The following is a 16,792-nucleotide window of genomic DNA, read 5'->3' as shown; positions in this document are numbered from 1 at the left end:
TCCAAAACAACACGTAGCAATCATGCCCTAATAGCTCATTGATGGAAACAACCAGGGATGCTTACCGTGTGTGAAATGGAAGCTAGAACACAAGACAGTAGATCCAAGCCGGCGATAAAGAGGAAAGGTCTAGGCTAGGGCTAGGATCCCCTTCTAGATCGAAGATCTGCTCACACGAAGCAGTGATTTGAATGCAAGGCACCGGCGACGGACCTAGGGCACGGGAAGATTGGCTAAATCCGGCAGCGGTGGCTTGGTGTCGCACGAACGAGAGGGGCGGCGCTAGTAGATGTCGGGCGGTGCTCGAGTGCCGGCGAGGAGAAGACGTCGGTGGTGCGTGGCTCGGAATGGATGAGGAGGAAGAATGGGGAGAAAGGCTCAGTGAGGAAAGGAGAGGAGACGAAGATGTAAACCCTCGGCCACGGCTTTGTACGCGAGGAGAGGAGAAACCGTCGCGTGCGGTTTGGGGAGAAACGGTAAGGATCGGCGGGAGAGGAGAAGAAGGGAATTGCCGCAGGTAGGCGTCGGGTGAGGGCTCGGGCACGCGGGGGAAGGAAAAGAAAAAAGAAAAATAAAAGGAAAATAAAAAAGAAAAAATCAAGCATTTCCTCGCTTTAATGGGGGTAGCCTAAACAGGTTTTCCCCGGGCTCAATTTTTATCACCGTAACCGAAGTTATAGGGTCTCCGAAAAATCACAAAAAAATTCTTAAAAATTCCGAAAATTTCTTTTATGAGGATTCACCCATTTTCTGTATTTTACAATTTTTCTCCAAATCAATCAATTTGGATGGATTCCTAATTTTCCTTCAGCAACTACTGACAAAATTTATAGTTTACTGTCTAAAAAATAATTGTTACCAATAATGACAACATCAATACTGACAACTCAAATCTCAAGTATAGCTAAGCTTCTCGTTCAAAAATAAATAAAATAAAAGGATTCGTTTACGAAAACCGCCACAAAAAGACGAAAAGAAAAAAAAAATATCGCAAGTTTATTTGGCAAGCTTCCGCATGTAAAGTTATGGAATGACCAAGTATTACAAGGCCAACAATATCTATGGGCTTGTCTTAATTGCCATAAGTTACGTGGGCCTTTTATAAATGCTTCGTCTCCATATAAATAAATAAATAAATATATCAAACACGAAAGGAGGTTTCTTAATTTGCAGACACAGATAACAATGACGACGCACCTGTTAAGTCTTAAACGATTCGATTCTAGTGTTTTCACGGATACCGACGACGAATAATGCTAATGTCTCTCTTAAACTATTGTTTGATTCCAAATTTTTAGGTTTTCTTTGTTTCTTTGTATGTTTCTTTGCATCCTTTTTTAACCAATGTCTTTTATACTGGAACATAAAAAAAAAAGTTCAAAGTATATGTGACTGGCAGGGTGAATTGTGCAGGCGGAGTGAACATTTAGTCTTTTCTTTGTTAATAAATATAATGTATCATCTTCAATCAATCAGGCAATCATTCACCGGCAGATCAATTACTGAAACAGCTTAGCACTATCTACCTATTTGTTCCTTGTGAATTAATTTGTTGGCGTGTGTGCCCAAGCATGCACATTGAGATTAATCATCAGAAATTCGGAGAAGAGAAGGTGTTGATAAGGATGACAATTTCCTCCCATGGATTGTTTTCGTTGAATTATATATATATTTTTTATAGAATAATAATGTAGGGATAAATTAATTTTAATATTTTATTATTTTTCCTATAATATTTAATTTGTTAATTTTTATTTTAATCTTTTTTTCTTACAAATTTGATAAATACCAATAATAATATATAGGATATTTAAGTAGGAGAAGGATGATGAAAGTTAAATACTACGTTATGTGAATGAAAAATAATAAATGAGGAGGTAGGATTGTAAATAAATTAAACTTTCATGAACAAATTTAATGTACGGCTTAGTACGAGCTTACTTATGTTCGTTTAATATACATAAGATTAATTAAACAAACAAACTTGAACAACTCGTTAAACTAAATAAACATACTTAAACACAAATGTATTCAGTTTGTTAACGTTTGTAAACAATGTTTATGAACGATGTTCATAGACAACATTCATGAACAATGTTCACGAACTATATTCATTAATAAAACTCTTATCAATATCCTAAATAAATAATAAAATAAAATAAAATAAAATAAGCAAATAAATTTAAATTATCAAGCTCAATAATCAATCAACAACTAAAAATTCAAATAATCAAATAAATTTCAATTGAGAGCTCGATAACATCTAAGCAAACCAAGCTAAAACCAAGCTTGAATTGAGAGTTCGATGTCCCCAGGGCGTAGCACAGATGGGGAGTGCATGGTTCTGTGACTGAAAGGTCCAGGGGTCGATCCTCGGGGTGTCACTGCCTGGGGTTAACGTCTCCGCCATGCACTTTCCACCTGTGTACCTGCATTTACCTCCCTCCATATCCGTGGGACCGGCTCTAGGAGGGTCGCTGATGTGACGGTTCCACATTTTTTAAATTGAGAGTTAGATAATATCTAAACGAACTGAGCTCAAATCAAGTTTCAAACAAGCTCAAACTCGTAAAAAGTAAACTAAGCAAAGCTTAAATAATTATTTTAAAAGCTTGATTCATTTTAGACTGGGCTCGATTACCTTATCAAATAAACTTAAATACCCTAAATCTCAATTTAACTCAGCTCATTTGCAGCCAGTCCTATGAGACGATAGATGGAGCATATCAAGAGATCCTATCCATTATCATTCATTAAGAGTGTTAATCAGTTGGAACACTATTAAGCTAGGAATGTGACATCTTCCATAAAATAAAATAAAATAAAATAAAATAAGAATGAAAGTGTAACGGTAAAGTGCTTCCCAATTGAATCAATTTTAAATTAATTTTCTGCCGGAAAGATAATCCTGAAACATACTTTAGAAAACAAAAAAATATATATATATATATTATGCGGGTTTGAGATCCATCTAATTTAGCATGAATTCATATCTTATATTATTATTATTATTATTATTATTATTATTATTATTATTATTTTCTTTTTTCTCGTCCTCATGTTATATGTGTGCAGTCAAAGTGCTCAGTCGATTCCTTGGCACGGCTGGAGTTCACGGGACGGGGGGACAATCCATTGCCTCGACGGCCTTTTTTATCCGAGTTGTTTTCGCCTAAAATGCTAACACGGGGTCGGTCGACAGAGACGTTCAAACAAACGAGTGCGTGGTGTGTCGCTATCCTTTAATTTATTTTACTGCCGTAGCTCTGCTACTGCCGTTCATCCTGTCCCTTTCGGACGCAATGCAGTGCCTATCACGATGCCTACTCATCCAGTGCAAACAGATTCAATTGATTAGAATCTGGGCCTCTTAGAATAGACTTTTCTCTAATTTTTAAGGTTATTATTAAGAATGTCTAAATAATATCAGTCAAATAATTATATTCTTTTCCATCTATTTTTATATTTAATATTTTAAAAATATATTTCTATATTAATGATTAACTATATTTCGAAGATGACATTTATTAATTAAATTCTTCATTTTCTAGCTGGCCATTCTAACCATTCGTTTAGATTTACCGTTATTTTTAACCCCCTAAATCGGATCACGAATGGATGGACGAAGAGGCGAGCGATAAAATCCGTCGTCTTCTTTCACGATCGATCGGCATCCTTTTTGTTTACTCGAGTAGAGGCCGAAAGGGCCTGCGGTGGAAACATTTACCGCGGTCACAGGTAGACGGCATCGACATGTGCGGTGGATGAGGAATACGAGGCGATCGAGCGCGTATACTGATCCCTGCTCAGCTGATCGGCTTCGTGACACGATGACCATCCCGTGATCCTTCCTCTGATTGCGATTCTTCTTCTTTTCGCCGCCGCCGCCTAACAATTCCGGCAACCAGAAAGAAAAGGGAAGGGAGGGGAAGAGGTTAGGTCCTATGTTCAATTTGCTCACGGGACCAGTTCTTGTTCGCCTCTCTATTTCCTCTTTGGTGGACATAAATATCCACATTGCCGCTCTCAGCATCAGTTTCCTTGCTTGGAATTCTGCGTATCGGCCAAAGTTTGGAGCTTTATCCTTCTTTGCCCTCGTACTTCACTTTCTCCTCCATAATTGGAACCAGGTCTCTTTTCATTCAAAAGGATTCTAGATTTGTTTTTTTATCTTCTTCATTTATCTTTCAACAAAAATAGTATTAATAGTCTCCCTTTCTCTCAGTATTACTGTGCGTCTACTTGAATAATTCACACTTCTTCCTTGACCTGTTTGTCCTATAAAACCACCGCAAGGTGAAGTGACTTGTTGAGCATGATATTTTATATCACTCAGCTGCACTTGCTCCGTTGGCACTTGTTGAGGAGGAGTGTTTAACAAAAAGGAAGGAGTTGTGTAAGTTAGACTTGCTACTTAGTTACCTCGGTTTCTTTCTTTTCCAGTTCAATTCAATTGTCATGTGATTCTTATCTTCATCAATTTGATCCGCTTTGTTCATCAGATTGATTCAGAAGAAAAATTATGGGCTTGCTTTCTATCTTTGGTTTCTTTCTTTTGATGTCCTCGGTCTTCACCCACGGAAAGGAATGCACCAATATTCCTACACAATTATCTTCTCACACAATTCGTGCTCAGCTTGCAACGTCTACCAATGAAACATGGAAAGCAGAGATGCTCTCTTACTATCACTTAAATCCTACTGACGAGTCAGCATGGATGGATTTGCTACCAAGAAAGCTATTGAACAAGGATACCCCCATTGAGGAGTTTAACTGGCTGATGTTGTATCGGAGCATGAAAGGCTTTGGCAGGTTTCATGTGCATCAGAAAGGAGCAAATTTCCTTAGTGAAGTATCTCTCCATGACGTCCGCCTTGACCAGAATACCATGTTTGGACGAGCACAACTGACTAATCTGGAGTACTTGTTGCTTCTTGATGTTGATCGGCTAGTTTGGAGCTTCAGGAAGCAAGCTAATATGTCAACTCCTGGCCAACCTTATGGAGGATGGGAAGCTCCAAATGTAGAGCTTAGAGGGCATTTCGTGGGTACGTGTTTGGAGTTAATAAGTTCACCATTTTTTCCATTACTACTGTTGTGAATTTTGCTGTCTTGTTTTATTTATTGGTACTATGAACTTGTTTTCTCATTAACTTATTCCTTGCTGCTTGCAAAAAAAATCCATATATTACTTCTGGATCAACATTACCATACATTCTCTTCTCTTCAGATTGGAGCATATGAAGGAAAAACAGAGATTGTTATTTATGAAAAAACTACGACTTCTTGTCTTTTTTTCCTTGGTATTTCCTTATTTGCACATAGGGTATACTCTTAAATTTCCTCATGGAAATTCAACTTGTTTCTCTTCATTTGTCATAGGAATTATCACACTTTATCCCAAGTGCAAATGATATATGAATTCATCTTCATACAAAAGTTAGGAAAACATTTTGTTTTTATTCCACTTATTCTTTTCTTCTGTTCCTTTAATATTTTCATACATGGTCCTCAAAGTATATTTTGTTAATACCTCTATATCTGCTAAGTCTTTGTTATAATTTTACAATTTATTTCTAATTGTTTTTTTCACTAGATTAAGAAGTCAAGGTGAAAGATTAGCTTGGATTTGTCCCAATATATATCTTCTTTTCCCTTTCAAATTGAAGACAATTTGATCTTCTTATCTGCTTTTTCTAGTCTATATTTTTTTCTGAACTTTTTCCATGAAGATATTTCCGTTGATCTTTTGTTACAAGAAAAAGGTGGCTATGAAGAAGGAGCAATGTCTTGGTAGATTACTGTCACTTTGTGGAAAATTTAATAGTAAAAGAAAGTGGATGAAATTTTTTCTATATATTCATGTTTGGAGATGATTACAAATATATATACATAAGTACAATAATTAAAATCTATTCTAAATATAGAAAAGAAAAATTCTATCCTAAATGACTCTCTCAATCTCTAATAAATGAAATTGTTTTTATATAAATTTAGATCACTGAAGAAATAAAAAATAATAATAATAATAATAAATTATTATAATAAAATCTTTCCTTTAATACTCGCCTAAAGTTGGAGCGTGAATATAAAAAATTCTCAGCTTGCCAACAAGTTGATGAAATGTTGCTTCATCTAACGCTTTGGTGAATATGTCTCCAATCCAATTTGCTTATGATATGTTGACTGTTTTAATTTTTCCTTTGTTAATTCTTTCTCTAACAATATAACAATCAATTTAAATGTTTTGTTCTCTTATGAAAGACACGATTGATAATCATATATGTATGGCTGCCTGATTATCACAATAAAGTCACTGGTTGAGGATGATCAACATACAAATCTCGTAACACATGTGTCTGCCCAATTATCTAACAAGTGAATGAGGCCGATCTATATTTTACTTCGGCTGATGACCTTGACATAGTAGTTTGCTTCTTGCTTTTCCAAAAATGAGAGTCTTTCCAAGAAAAACACAATAGCCAATCACATATTGTAGTGTAGTAATATCGCTGGCCCATTTTGCATCACAAAATCCTATTGACTTTAAACCATTTATTTTCAAAAGGGAAAAGTAGACCTTGTCCAGGTGAACCCTTTAAGTATCTGAGTAAGCGATGAGTAGCATCAAGATGAGGTCGTCTAGTCTCTTGCATTAATTGACTTAGAGTGTTGATTGAAAATGAGATTCTCGGCCCTGTGATGGTGAAGTAAATTAATTTTCCTACTAGACATTGATAATGTGTTGGATCTTTGAGTAAGTCACCATCAAAAGAAGTGAGTTTCAATTTCAAAGATTGTTCCATGGGAAACTTAGCCGGTTTAGCACCAAGTAATCCTATTTCTTGAAGAATATCAAAGGTATACTTGCATTGATTGATAATAATTCCAAGAAAATAGTTTATTTATCAAAGATATTTTAGCTTGAAGCAACTAGAAAGGCTGTAGTAAAGTTGTTGTTTTGTGACTAAAATCACAGATTCGAATCCTAGAAATAACCTCTAAAGCAGGGTAAAGCTGTGTACAATAGATCCTTCCTCGGGACCCCGCATGGTGGGAGCTTCGTGCACCGGACTGCCTTTTTTTTTAAGCAGCTAGCAAGAAAACTTTTCAAGTTATCGATAGGCTTTTGATAATTTCCTGTAATAATAATATCATCAACATATAATAAGATGACCATAAAAGAATCTCCACACACTTTTATAAAAATTGAATAATCTGTAGAAAACCAAACTTGTTGATGGTGGAGAGAAGTTTATGAAACCATGACTGTGAAGCTTGTTTTAATTCATATATAGACTTGTGGAGTCGATACACAAGTGACTCCCTTATCGATGAAAACCGAGTGAAGGATGCATGTAGACTTCTTTTGTAAGGTCTCCATGTAAGAATGCATTTTGAACACCCATTTGATGAAGTCCCCAACCATGAATAGAAGCAATAGCAAGAATATATAAGAGATTGACAAGTTTTGCGACTAGAGTAAATGTTTCATCATAGTTGATCCTGTCCGACAGTTAATGAGATGGATGCTGGGGATGTGGCGCTCCTGTTGACCTCCGGTGGACTTCGCTCCGACCTACAACACAAGCAGCGTCAGTGCCGAGCCAGGGAAGGGGTCCCGACGATGACCCTCCAACGCTCAAGTCAATCTCTGGCGAAGGAAGAAGAAGAAGAAGCAAGAAGAAGAGCAACGAGAATTGTAGCGCAACAGTAAATATCGCATGTAATGCCTACCTCCGCCGATGCTTGGACCCCCTTTATATAGGGCTTTGGTAGTGCACGTGCACGCTTCCCAAGGCAAGCACACATCTCAAAACTTTCCCTGAAAAGACGTGTCAGTAAAGTGTCCATGACACAGTACCTTAACGGGCCGAGCATATCTCTGAAGTGACAGTGGAAGCTTTCGTCGTACGATCCTCTGTCTGACCATGCCGCCTGTCAGCAGCACTAGCTTCTAAAAGGATATCAAAAGATAGTCTGTTGTATCTGTTGTTTGACCGAGCGGGATAGCTGCTCGATTGGAATTCTACTATCCACATGTTGTCTACTGTCGGGCCGAGCGGGATAGCCGCTCGGACGGAAGTCCACTGTCCAAGTGTTGTCTGTTGTTGGGCCAAGCAGGAAAGCCGCTCGGCCGGAAGTCCACTGTCCGCGTGCTCTGTTGCTGGGCCGAGCGGGATAGTCGCTCGGCCGGAAGTCCACTATCCGCGTGCTCGGCTGATGTCGATTCTGTTATCAGGCCGAGCAGAGGAGCCGCTCGGCCGAAGTCGAACTCTGTCGATGCCATTCCTCGCTGTCTAGCCGAGCAGGGTAGCTGCTCGGCTCGGTTTCTGCACATCGTTCTCCCTTGAGCATTAGGTGTTTGAATGCTCCCCATGTCGAGGTCGACGATGGGTCGGGGCCCTTTCCCCGGTCGGATCATGATTCACCCAACCGGCCGATTCACTATGCACGTTGATCGTCTTGACTTTGACCTCCACTGTGGCAACAGGGTAGGACCCCTCATCATGACCGCATCAGTAGTCAATATCCTTTTGTTGTGTAAAACCTTTAGCAATTAGATGAGCTTTATATTGTTCAATAGCTCCATTAGAATTATACTTGATCTTGAACCCTCATTTACATCTAATATGGAGATGGTTAGAAGAAATGGGAATAAGAGACCAAGCTTGTTTGCTTCTAATGCATCAATCTCAACCATCATAGCTTCAATCCATTTAGGGTCCTTGCAAGTCTATATGTTACTCATATGTCTTTGATTTGACCAATTTAGAAATATTATGGACAAAAGTATAATGAGCATGAGAAAGGTTAGAATATGACACATACCTTGATGTGGGATGGTGAGTGCTTGATTTACCGGAAGAGACGCATTTGTAATATGGTTAATCTAGTAATCTCTAAGGTGAGTTGGTATGCAACTTTATCGGGCAAATATTCGGAGAATGGTCTTTAACTCTATTGGAGGATCAAACTGATAGTGAAGACTAATTGATCAATTAGTTGAGTCTAGATTTGAGAATTTGCAAAGCCAGATGAAGAGTCTAATGATGTATCTATATTAATGTCAATAGGTTTTGCTAAGTTAGGATACTAATTTCATCATCATTGGATATGGTTGAGTATGGAAAAAATAGAATATAACATCTCGAGAAGTGATCATTTTTCTTTCAATCAAATCATATAGAAGATATTTCCTTTTGACCCGATGAATACCCAAAGAAGATGCAACAATGCACTCGAACATCAAATTATCCCCCAAAATTTTAAGGGAATCATTACTTAGAATCTAATGACTCATGCTACATTTAAAAGATGACAATGTTTGTGTTCAACTACCCCATTTTGTCAAGGAGTAAAAATGCAAGATCGATGAAAGATGGTGCCATTATCATTGAAAAAATTTTGCAATGAAAGAAATTCATGTCCATTATAGACCGTATGGTTTTAATTGAGCAATCATATTGTGTGTTTACCCAAACAAAGAAATTTTTAATTATGGATTGAGTTTCATATTTGTGTTGCATAAGGTGAGTCTAAGTACAACGAGAATAATCATCAACAATGGTTAAGAAATAACGAGCACCAGAATAAGAATAAACTTTATGAAGTCCACGAATATCACAATGTATTAATTCAAAAGGTTTATGAGTATAAATATTGCTAGTGGAAAAAGGTAAAAGATCAGGTCGGTGCACGAATCTAATATCTGAATGTATTAATTCAAAAGGTTTATGAGTATAAATATTGCTAGTGGAAAAAGGTAAAAGGGAAACCTAGTACATGAAGCTCCCACCAATGCAAAGTTCTAGGGAAGGGTCAAACCACATTGAGCCTATTGTACGTAGTCTTATCTTGCATTGCAAGAGGTTGTTCCCGTAAACGAGTGTCACATGACAATAATTTTACCGTTGCTAGTGGAAAAAGTAAACAAGATTATCTTAATATCACAAACATTTTTTGAATCAAAATAAATTTTTGAGGTAGTTTTTACCATTGCTAATGGAAGGATGTCCGAAACGCTAATGTCAAAGGTTGGATATACAATGAATAACATTGGACACTTGGTTTTGGATTCCTAATGAGATAGTACAAACTATTACTTTATTTATCCAATAATCAATCGTCTTCTTCATAGTTAAATCTTGCACCACACAAAAATGGTAAAATATCACATTACCACCTAAGGCTTGTGTAAGTTTGCTAATGGAAAACAAATTCAATTTAAAATTCAAAATATGGAGCATATCATCAAGAATTAATTTTAGCCTGACCTCCGTTTGGTAGTTGTACAGTAGTATGTTTTGAGACAGGTAAATTTCAATAGGTGGATTTTTTTGTGATTGGTGGCACCGCTATTTAACATCCACGTGTTATTTGTAAAAATCGAATTTATGCCTACAGAGTTAAGAGATTTTGATTACCAGTTTCCATTTGAAGAAGAGACATGATCTGATCATACTCCTTTGTTGTTAATTGTTTGGGCTCTTCTGTTTTCACATTGAAAATAATTGAAGAATTCATGAGCTTCTTACCTGTGGTTTGACATCCTTTCCATGATATCTATGTCCATGAGGAAATTCATGAATAAAGAAGCAACTATCAATATTATGTCCATCCATTTCACAATGAGTGCATTTGAAGGACTTTTTGTTGGTTGATCTATTTGAGTTACCAATTGACTTCTTTGACATTTTTAACTCAATTGAATTGATAACATGAAGTCCATGGTATCTTGATTCACATCTACCTCAATCTATCTTTCGTGTTGTAAGACGAGGGCATGAACTTTTTCAGTGTTTGGTAAGGGATTCATCATGAGTATAGAATCACGGATCATAGAAAATGAATCATTAAATCCCATGAGGAATTGCATAACTCGTCTTCTTCTGTTTCAGCAAGTCCTTTGAGATCCCCACTAGTGCAAGTGATTGGGTCATGATAAGAAGCAAGTTTCTCCAAAGCACCTTCATCATACTGTTATAGATTGACATGGATTGATATCTTTGTTGAAGTTCTGCAATTGCATGTCAGATTTCAAAAATTCAAGTGTGTTCCCTTGCAATAACCTATCATATAGATTACTCCATACTTTGGCAGTAGATTTTGTATAGATAATACTACCCGCAATGTAGAATCAGCAGAATTAAAGATCCATAAAAGTACCATATGATTGCAACGCTCCCATATTGGAAACTTATCGTTGGTGGTTGATGGTGGCTCGATTGTCTTATTAATAAAGCCAATTTTGTTCTTGCCATGGCTACATTGTCCATAATTATTTCCGTTGAGTCATTTAGATATCAGCGCCAAATCAGGATGATTAGAATGATACAAGATTAGAGGATCTGATTCATTGCTCTTTAAACTTTCTTCTCCCATTGTTGCAGTAATGTGCAATTTTCAGGATCTTTCAATGTGTTGATACCATGAAAATTTTAATGGTAAAAGAAAGTGAATGAAATTATTTTTGTATATTCATCTTTGGAGATAATTACAATTAGGATATAGAGAAGGCGAGGGAAATAAAATTTTCTCGCTAACTTTACTTGATGAACAAACAACCTATTTATAGGTTAATACATGACTTAAAACAATTTAATCACTATCCCATTAACTCCTCAATTATAACCCATCCACTAATTACTAACTCCTCATCCACTAATCGATAACTCTATAATACAAACATTAACCCAACTTCTTATCCACTAATCACTAACTCCATAATACAAACATTAACATCTACTGGCCCTAAATCATGGAACTCACTAACTCCGTGACCAAGTTAACATCCACATTTATATATTAAATTTTATCAACAAGGAGGGGTGAGAAAGGATATTACTCGATCAAGTTAAATGCTAGTTATATTTACATATACATGGAGTCAACCAAGTATCTCTTGGAATTTCCTTCTTTTATTTTAATTCTTAATATTTGGATATTTTTTTTAATGTTCTTGTGACATATCCTAACTGTAGAACATTGCAGGTCATTACATGAGTGCATCAGCTCAGATGTGGGCTAGTACCCATAATCAGACTCTTTATCAGAGAATGTCATTAGTTGTTGATGCACTTTATGATTGCCAGAAAAAGATAGGCACAGGATATCTTTCTGCTTTTCCTTCTGAATTTTTTGACCGTTTTGAAGCTATCATGAGTGTTTGGGCTCCTTATTATACCATTCATAAGGTAATCTAATGAGTCTTTCTCACATGATTAATGCAAGAAAGTTTCTTCAAGAAGAATTGCATATTGGTTTGTCTTTCTTGTGTTTTGGACTTTTAGATGATATGTTGATTTAAATGCAGATCATGGCTGGTCTTCTAGACCAATACATATTAGCTGGTAATGTCAAAGCATTGCAGATGGTCGTGAGGATGGCTGATTACTTTGGGAACCGTGTCAAGAATGTTATCGTCAAGTATAGCATAGAAAGACATTGGGTTTCACTTAATGAAGAAACTGGTGGGATGAATGACGTCCTGTATAGACTCTACAGTGTTACGGTAACCTGTCATTTTAGCTGTTTATCTAGCTTCTAAATTGTTTGCAATAATGTTGGTTTATGGATATCTAATGTCTCTGAATATTTGGTGTCACTACTAAATCAAAATTTCTTATTTGGAATGAATGTAGAAAGATCCAAAGCATTTGGTATTAGCCCATCTATTTGACAAACCATGCTTTCTCGGTCTGCTTGCAGTGCAGGTAATCATTCTGCATCAAAGTCTTTCACCTTTTTCAATTAGATTGTGCATCTGCTTTTCTGATGATTGAATGTAACCCATTTAGGATGGAAAAAATAAAGTTCTATTGGGATATTTTGCACCCACCGTGGTGTCTTGTGACAAGAGATACATAACCTTCAAAATCTGTTTTTGTGGAGTGCAATTAGTGGTTTACTTTGTTGTTGTTAAGTCCATTGTTCTCTACAGGAAGTCTTCACCAGTCATCACCCTAGTAATTTGCAATGCCGTTCCTGAAATATTGCATTATTCTGTTTGCAGGCTGACAGCATTTCTGATTTTCATTCAAATACACATATTCCAATTGTAATAGGAGCACAAATGCGATATGAGATTACAGGTGATTCGCTTTACAAGGTAAATTTAGGTTTTTCAAGTCTAAACATGCAATTAACTAGTTGCTTAGATTATTAGAATGGTTATTTTTGTAATTTCTTGTCAACATTATCAACCTACTAGTTGGATCAGCGGTGCTCACTTTTCAACGGGCCTGGTCTGAAGGGACAGTATGTAGCTTTGTATATGTTTTATTGTTTATTGCTTCTGTCCCCTTTATATTGCTAATTGATGGGTTTAGGAGTATGAAATGGCATATCAACATAACTGTTGGACATGAGTTAGAAATCAAATTGCTCAAACATTAAAAAAAATAGAGATAAAGGTCTCTAGAGATAAATCAAGAACTATTAGTTAAGGTCCTGCTTCAACACCAACAACTAAGTAGTGAACTCATCAACAAAATAAGTCATCATTAGTTAAGGTCCTGCTTCAATTCTGAATGTTAACATTTGAATTGGTAGTTGGCTTTTTCTAATACAAATAGATCCAGAATTTAGGTTTTATATTCTCTACACAAAGATACATGATCATCAAGTTCTCCTAGGTTGCAAACTGGTTGCTGCCATATAAAACTCCTTTTCTCAATTACAATAGCGACTTCCTCTTTCAGGATATCAGTGCGTTCTTTATGGATATTGTGAATTCTTCCCACAGTTATGCAACAGGAGGAACTTCGGTCAGTGAATTCTGGTATTAAATTTAGCAACAAGTTCAGTTTCTGGCATAAGTTACAAAGCTTGTTTTTGTTTAACTCTGAATGGTGAATCTCATGATATTCTATGGATATTGATTGATGGATTGCTTTCATTTAAATATCTAGGTGTAACCCAAAGCGTCTTGCAGACAGGCTAGGCACAGAAAATGAAGAATCTTGCACTACTTATAACATGCTTAAGGTGAAGCAAACCTTTCTTTTCTTGGTGTCAAAGTTGTTCAGATTTCTGATTTTATAGTTCATAGTTCAATCACAAACACTGGGAGTTCTTTCTCAAATTTGGCGCTGAGAAAAGATATAGTTCTGAAAACATACATTTGGATGATTAATGCTCATTCTTCATAATATCATTTAACAAAATATTTTAGTTTTATCTTCTTTTCTTTGACTCGAGCTGTATGGAGTAAGCCTTATTATTTCCTTTTAGGTTCTCTTTAAGAGTTTATCGGGTGCATCTCTTACAGGTATCTCGCAACTTATTTCGATGGACAAAGGAGATGGCATATGCTGATTATTATGAGAGAGCACTGACGAATGGTGTGTTAAGTATTCAAAGAGGAACAGATCCAGGGGTGATGATTTACATGCTTCCTCAAGGCCCTGGAAAATCAAAGGCAATGAGTTATCATGGTTGGGGCACAAAGTTTGATTCATTTTGGTGTTGTTATGGAACTGGTAGTGAACATTCTATCTCAATCTATGCAGCATTTTTTATTCTTTTACTTTGCAACAACTGATTATCTTATTTTCAAAAGTTTACTGCAGGCAGACTACTCTTTGATTTAAAATTGTCTTGAAGATCATAAGATGATGACTTTTGATGTTTTTCTTTATGCAGGAATTGAATCATTTTCAAAACTTGGAGATTCTATTTATTTTGAGGGTAAAGGAACTATACCAAGCCTTTATATTATACAGTACATATCTAGTTCTTTTAGTTGGAGAGCTGCTGGAATTCAACTGAGCCAGAAGACAAAACGAGTATACTCCTTTGATCCTTATCTGCAGGTCTCAATTACAACCTTGGCTAACGAGGTACTGTGAGAGCAACCTTTTATCTGTTTCATGAATGATTTTAACTATTCAAAATTTTGATAATTGCAGAGTTCTCTCACATGGCACTCCCATTCTTGGCAGTTATCCATCATCTAAATTAGTTTGTAATATACCAACTAATTTGATGTATGTTAACGTTGAAAATTACTTAAGTAAATTGATAATATCAATATTGTCTAAATAGGACCCACTACTATCAGAAAAGAATGAAAATCCTCCTCTTCATGTTTGTGCTCGGAGTGCATCATAAAGCCATCCATCAATAATTGTTTTGTGTCACATATGCAGTCAAGTCTGACTTCAACGTTGAACTTGAGGATACCATCTTGGACATCCTTATCTGGTGCAAAAGTGCTTCTAAATGATGAAAATCTAAAGCTAACTCCTGGTATGATGCATTCCATTTATTTGTCAGACTTTCGTCAATATTTCTGTTTGGTTATGAATTTGTGCCAATCACCAACCATCTCTATGGCATTAAAGCCATCAGTCATGCTTCTATATGATGCAATTCGATTTATTGGTCTGGTTAGATGGTTAATGAATATTTTTCCAAGGCATTGTTATCACTCCTCTTTGCTCGTCTCCTTGCAGTTGTCACATTCTAAACATACATCTATGCCAACTTTTTGTTCTACCTATTGTAAGGTCCTAGAAAAATTAAGTATTTTTGGTGTTGAAGCTAATATTAGTGTATTTTCTCAGAAAAATTCCTGTCTGTCACAAGGAATTGGACTTCAAATGACAATTTGACCCTTGTGTTGCCTCTCATATTAAGGACGGAATCCATCAAAGGTCGGAAGTGTGTTAGATCATTTCCTTCAATAATTTCTTCTTTAATCCTTCCTTGCAACTTAATGCTAAAACCAGAATCAAAGCAATTGAATCCTTAAGTCATTTGATTTAACACTTGGTTTATAACCCTGGCAGATGACCGGCCCGAGTATGCTTCCCTGCAGGCAATTCTTTTTGGTCCATACCTTCTTGCAGGCCTGACAACCGGTGACTGGAACATAAAGACCGGAAATTCTAGCTCCATCTCGGATTGGATAACTGCGATTCCAGCTTCGTATAATTCACAACTTGTATCCCTTGTGCAGGAGTCCAACGGCAAGGCCTTCGTCTTCTCGAACTCCAATGGTTCCTTGACAATGGAGGAGTGGCCTGCTGAAGGAACCAACTCTGCCATACATGCAACATTCAGATCTCCAAAAGGCTGCGATGTCATACCCTGCAAGAAGACTGACCAGAGCTCGGTGATGCTAGAACCATTTGATCTTCCAGGGATGGTAGTGGTACATCAAGGCCCTAACAATGACCTTGCACTTTCAACAACAACTAGCCCAGAGAGTGTATTCAATATCGTCCAAGCATTGGATGGGAAACAAGATAGAGTGTCCTTGGAGTCCAGCAATCAGCAAGGGTGCTTTTTGTCTCCCAGAATCAGTAACACGGCCGGAAGCACAGTTCGGTTGGCATGTGTGTCTGATTCAGAGCCAGACAAGTTGTTCAGGCAGGCGGCAAGCTTCACTCCGATCACAGGGTTGAGGGAATACAATCCGATTAGCTTCATGGCAAAGGGAGTTAGGAGGAACTTCGTGTTGGAGCCTTTGCTGAGCCTGAAAGATGAGACGTATAGTGTCTATTTCGACATTGTAACTTGAGATTCAACCTCTGTTTTAGCTAAATAAAGCTTAGCAGAGCCGCACCAGCTCATGCAAATCTGTGTTATTTGTGCCTTAAAAGCCACTTCCTAACAGCTTATGTTTGGGTCCTGAGGTGACTGTGGACAATTGTTTCGCCAAAAAATATAAAATAAAAAGTTTTTTTTTTTTGTTGACGACAATTTGGTCACTGATGTAGGTGCCTGTTTGTTCGGGAATAAGTTTTATCTTCGTTGTTGGCGATAGTTTATTAGCTCATGTATG

At 36.8% G+C, this 16,792-nt stretch overlaps 1 protein-coding gene across 3 annotated transcripts; it reads left to right on the top strand.

Annotated features, from left to right (window-relative positions):
* Positions 1 to 3,633: 3,633 nt before the first annotated feature.
* Positions 3,634 to 16,704, top strand: LOC121969622. 3 transcript variants are annotated; one of them, XM_042519818.1, is made up of 14 exons: positions 3,635 to 4,130; positions 4,226 to 4,396; positions 4,513 to 5,048; positions 11,995 to 12,197; positions 12,317 to 12,514; positions 12,645 to 12,716; positions 13,016 to 13,111; positions 13,704 to 13,783; positions 13,914 to 13,989; positions 14,273 to 14,483; positions 14,647 to 14,843; positions 15,153 to 15,252; positions 15,570 to 15,659; positions 15,795 to 16,704. In XM_042519818.1, the coding sequence occupies exons 3-14, from the start codon at positions 4,523 to 4,525 to the stop codon at positions 16,526 to 16,528; spliced, it is 2,583 nt and encodes an 860-aa protein (XP_042375752.1). In that variant the 5' UTR covers positions 3,635 to 4,130; positions 4,226 to 4,396; positions 4,513 to 4,522; the 3' UTR covers positions 16,529 to 16,704. The 3 variants fall into 3 exon arrangements, with proteins under 3 accessions (XP_042375753.1, XP_042375752.1, XP_042375751.1); XM_042519817.1 differs by having other exon boundaries at positions 4,503 to 5,048; XM_042519819.1 differs by lacking the exon at positions 4,226 to 4,396 and having other exon boundaries at positions 3,634 to 4,130; positions 4,503 to 5,048.
* Positions 16,705 to 16,792: the final 88 nt, after the last annotated feature.

This window comes from Zingiber officinale, chromosome 4A, assembly GCF_018446385.1.
Source record: "Zingiber officinale cultivar Zhangliang chromosome 4A, Zo_v1.1, whole genome shotgun sequence".
NCBI lineage: Eukaryota > Viridiplantae > Streptophyta > Magnoliopsida > Zingiberales > Zingiberaceae > Zingiber > Zingiber officinale.
Note: the sequence above shows the minus strand (reverse complement) of the source record. Positions and strands in the feature narration are given on the sequence as shown.